Source organism: Centruroides sculpturatus, unplaced genomic scaffold, assembly GCF_000671375.1.
Source record: "Centruroides sculpturatus isolate CEXI.00-Female unplaced genomic scaffold, Cexi_2.0 scaffold3630, whole genome shotgun sequence".
Taxonomy (NCBI): Eukaryota; Metazoa; Arthropoda; class Arachnida; order Scorpiones; family Buthidae; genus Centruroides; species Centruroides sculpturatus.
Window position 1 is genome coordinate 1 of NW_019388872.1, and position 5,290 is coordinate 5,290.

General features: G+C 31.0%; 1 protein-coding gene across 1 annotated transcript; it reads right to left on the bottom strand.

Annotated features, from left to right (window-relative positions):
* Positions 1-456: 456 nt before the first annotated feature.
* On the bottom strand, positions 457-4,640 carry LOC111617097 (DCC-interacting protein 13-alpha-like). Its single transcript, XM_023358430.1, has 2 exons — positions 4,470-4,640; positions 457-639 (listed from the first exon to the last, which is right to left on the bottom strand). Exons 1-2 carry the CDS (start codon positions 4,611-4,613, stop codon positions 457-459), a joined length of 327 nt encoding a protein of 108 aa, XP_023214198.1. The 5' UTR covers positions 4,614-4,640.
* Between the last annotated feature and the right edge of the window lie 650 nt (positions 4,641-5,290).

Genomic DNA, 5,290 nt, shown 5'->3' on the forward strand with positions numbered 1-5,290 from the left:
TTTAAAAAAAATTAAGAAAGTAAATTTTGAAAGGTAGAATAGAATTGCATCATAATGATATCACAGATGCACTGCCATTATTATCATCCAAAATAGAAATAATTTTCATTTCAAACAACTATAAATACAAAACTAATTAGTAAAATATGAAATAAATATATAACTATCAAAATATATGCATATTATGACAAATTTTTAAATCGAAAAGTGTTGTAAGTACTTTAAATCATGAATTAAGTCTTCAAAATGAGAGAGAAAAATAATGGCAGCACTTCCAGTTTGTTGAATTGTCAAGTTAGATTTGTATAATAAGCAGAATATAGATCACATGCCACAGATAAACTCTGAATCTGATTGACTATTGTAACATTTTTTCTTCCTCTTTAAAACAGTTTGAAATATTGTTTATTCCAAATATAAAAAATATATGAAATAAGTCACAAATTATAAAACTGCCTACCCTTGGACACTTGTGCTAATATTAGAGAGAAAGGATTCCACTTCTGGTGTATTCAATGCTTCATACCCAACAGCAAAATGAGATTTCAGAGAATGTAAGTAACCTAACAAAGGCTCAATTAAAGCAATTTTTCTTTTGTATTGAAGAGCATTTAAACTGGCATAATAATGTAGAGCCATCTGAAAATATAAAATATTAAAATATTTTTCCATATACAGTTAGATAATTTATTAAAATATTTATAACATTTTTGAACTTCTTGACAAAATTTTATCAATATATGATCATTTTCTGAAATTTTGGATTTCAACACTAAAAATTGTTAGAAAATTTGATTTTCACATTTCTCATGATTTAATTATTTACAAATGTGAGGATGTAGACTCTTTTGTGAGTTTTAAACTCAAAACAAATTTTTTATTGTTTATCATTATTTCCCTTCTTCCTCCAGTTTCGATTTTTTTTAGGAGGTCGAAATTAGACCTTTTTACCCATCAGTGTACTGTGTCACTTCGAAAGGTGATCTTCTAGGCTTTCAAAGACATTTAGGACAACAGATAAAGTTCTCCCCTCACACCTGGGGATTATTCATTTCCACTTTCATTATGATTTACAAATAAATAGCCAATAAACAAGCACCTCAACTTGTTACATGATAGAGAATAACAAAAAGGTCACAGACAAAGGGTAGATCGAACTGAACAAAAAACCCCACTCTATTCTGTTCGATGTGAACGATGAGAAAACAGATCAAGATGACCATATAAGGCAACAATCATTACCCAGGTGCACCACAGATATTCTGACCTTAGCCACCTGTGGCAATTAATTTAGTGAGTTTGACAGCTATTGTCAAATTTATGATGAGAAAGTGTCACAATAATATAAACAAACCCCTGATGTAAGTTGAACTTACATGGGATTGCATCAGAATTTCCCCCAATAGTTCCCCTCCGGGACATGTATAAAAAGGGCTTGGACATAGTCCTCTGAGTGGACATCAACAAGAGTCAACAGACCCGTACCGCCACTCTGTCCGTCACCACCTCACCATACTAGCCGTCTCTATCCCAAGATAACCAGATGACCACCTCCCAGGTCCATGATAGTCCTGACGACATCGTATACAACACTTATTCAAGGTATTTGAAAGAAATTCAGTGATTGTAAGCTCTCTCTCATGTCTTAATTTCACTTATTAATTATAAGCTAAATTAAGGTTAGTTTAACTTGGAGAATATTGGACAAAAAGGGTCCAACTTTAGACAGTCTACAGACAAGAATAGATTAATCATTGTTGCGACCTAGAATTATTTTAGATTATTTCCATTTTTGTAGCCATTCGCTTTTACATTTGCTGTGTATAAGTTTATCGTTTATTAAATGTGTTATTCTTGTTCAACCTCCGTATTTATTTGGGAACTTGTTGACGTACCCAATTATCTCCCCACTCACATTTAGCCCTTCGAAAGCCATCCTCTGACAGAGTCGCTGATAAGTGGGGACAACTAACCCCTCAGTTCTCACACAATATTGCACAGTTATATTCATAACAATAATTAATAATTCACATCTTTCATTTTAACAAATTGTAATTTTCCTTTTAATGAAATTAAACTGAAAGCTTAAATTTATTAATTTTACTAATAACTAGCTTACCCGTCGCACATTGCTGTGATCTCAGAAGAAACGAAATTCAAGCAAACTCGTTATAATAAAATTCAATTTATATTTTATCATTTTTATTCAAACTTATTTTTATTATTATTCATTTTCATCAGGAAAACATTTCAATTCTATTTATTTATTGGAGTGCTTGTGGATACACGATATTTTTTGTTTTTCCGTCTGGTGCGTACACGAATAAATCAGAAGGTTTTCCAACGCGTGAGCTGGCCACATACAGTTGTCCATGTGAGAAGCACGGATTCTTTAAATTTAGCTCACATACAGAGATTGTCAGAAGTGCAATATTCCCCATTTTTATATATTTTTTAAATCCTTTATAATTTTAATTATTTAATTGCTCCTTCCTCTCTTCCTTGGCATGTTGTGAAATTTCTGATAGTTGGATAATAAACCGTTTTATTGTAATTTGTCTTTTTAAATTATTGTGAGTTGATATTAAAATTTGGAAAAGGGGGGATACCTAGATCGGTAAAATAGGCGAATTTCTTCCTACAACTTCGGTCGTTGTTCGGGGTACAGTTAAGATTTTAACGAAGTTNGAATACATAATTAGCAAAAAATAGTTGAAATAAAGTGATTAAACAAAAATTATTACAAATATCGTAAATAACAGTTCACAAATGCATATATAGAGAGATTTTTTGGAGGGGGAAATGGTCTTCACAATTTGAAATCGATTGAACTCACGATGAAATGCTTGTATACACTTGCGCCATCTATCGTAGGATAAATGTTCTATGCCAGAAACCTTCACGGGCGTATATTAAACAACTTCCCAAAGTTTCATGGCAATCGGATAAATAATGTGGTAATGCATGAAGGACATACAACAGACAGACATACATTCATTTTTATATATATATATATAGATGAGATTTAATTAGCACAAACTTTCCAAATATAAATTTTATCATCAATTAATTCCAAAAGATCACTAGATTATATTGGCTGTATTAATATAAATAACTAACTTCAACTAGATGTAAATACCAATGAACCAGCAAAATTAAAAGAAATAAAACGAAAACAAACATTTTCTTCTGTTTTAAAAAAGTCATCCTCAGTTTCAAAGAACACAGATATAAACAAATGTGTTAAAAAAAAAACAGAAATTTAAAAGTTGTATATGTCACAAAATACACACATGTCTAATTCAGCATTTAACATCATGCTTCAATCCAGATAATACATTAAGTAATCATTTAAAGAAACAGAACTTTACAAAATATAAAATACACAACCTAATTCAAGACTTATGGAAGGTCATAAACACCCTCCACATGGTTGCAAGAGAGTCCATATCCTTATAATTGACTACCACACCCCTTTAAAGGCTTTGAATATTTCTAATTGTTCCAGATGGTTCAAGGTTGCCTGGGTCATCACAATGGTGTAATATATGGGTGTTATCAAATTTAACTTGAATGTCGTTATCATCAGTGAATGTAGCTAGTGTGGTTGTGAGAGACCCTTTTGAATAGTATATTGATGCTCCTTAATTCTCATTTTCAGGCATCAAGCAGTGGCTCCAATATATTCACACAAAGTTCACTCTGTGACCATGTAGAGAGACAGTATAGACCCAAGCTTGCAGCACCTCTCCAATGGGTCCTTATCATTTCTGGTACTATCCTGTAAGCAATCCTATCATTCATGTAGCAGGATATTTCTCTGAAGATGTTAGCCAGAACCACATTATACATAATAACTGAAAAGGAAGTATCTTTGTAAGATTGTAAGAGCTGATTATAAGAGCTCAATGGGATATTCTTGCTGTGAAATAAGAGCATTAATTTGGCACACAGGGTATCCATGTTGCCTGGCTATACTTGAAATGTAATCAACTTTATATCCAACATAAGTTCTATTTCCTATCTATTGCCATCAAACAATGGGTGTAACCCATACTTATAAAGGTCCTAAAAGTAGAGATCTTATAATTGAAAGGATCATGTGATTTTGAGTGGATGAAGAGCAGCACATACAAATTTTTACCAAACACTTTCATTATTATTACCTGTATTATTAGCAGCATTAATATATCCTAATATAATCTGGCAATCATTTGGCATTAATCTAAATATCAGATTGAGTGATGTTTATACTTTCATTGTATTATCAATAAGAATGCTATTTAAACAACAACAACTACATTCTTTTTGAGAAATCAGTTTAGAATTTATATTTATGTAAATTTTTAACAAACATTAAAAAATAATTATGAATATAAAACTTTAAATCATTTATAATCAGTTCCTAATTATCTTTACAGTTAAAAAAAACTTGAAAATTGATTAAATTTTATTTAAGAGATAAATACCTTATGAAATTTTTTACTAGTTGTATAAACATCATCTCGTGTATCTTGTCTTTGCTTTTCATTATCTCTTCTCTGTGGTACTTTGCAAAATTTACCAACTGCTTGTTTTAATTCTAAATAATACAAATGCAGAAAACTAATCATTCAAGAACCTTAATTATAGTAAAATAAAATATTTCAAATGAAAAAATACCAAAGTCACTAATCATTTTATTCAGTAATTTACTTAAATACAGTGTAATTCTTTACTAATAATTTAGTTACTATGTCGTAAATTTAACAACTTTAAAATGAAGAAAAAAAAAACAAATGCTAAACTTATCAAGGCTAAAGTTTACTTTGGTAACCACAATGGCCACGTTTCCAACTGTTCGTGCTCCTGACAGACTCCTCCTGGAGGGGAGCCACCAGCAGGCTGTTGATTACTTAATGCCACTAGTAATTGATTCACGGTAGTTCTTGAACAAAAGAAAAAAGGAAACATCCACTAAAAATGTAGTTAACCTAACCTAACCTAAGTGCTGCCATTGGTGCTACCAAGGTAAACTTTAACCCTTATCAAGAAAGACAAAATTTTTATTGAATTAAGTATTTTTTGAGATTCCTCCAGCCTGTCATCAAACCCAAAAATATTCAAATCAGAATATCAATATGTAACTGGTTCAAATACTCTAAGAATTATCACATCCACAGATTCCAAAAATACTAGCCAATCAAGAACTTTATTTTACCAGATGCAATTTGAAAATTACAATATTTCCCTCCTCAATGGGCTTTCTTTTAAACAAGCCAAACAAAGCACAAATACTTTTTTGATATTC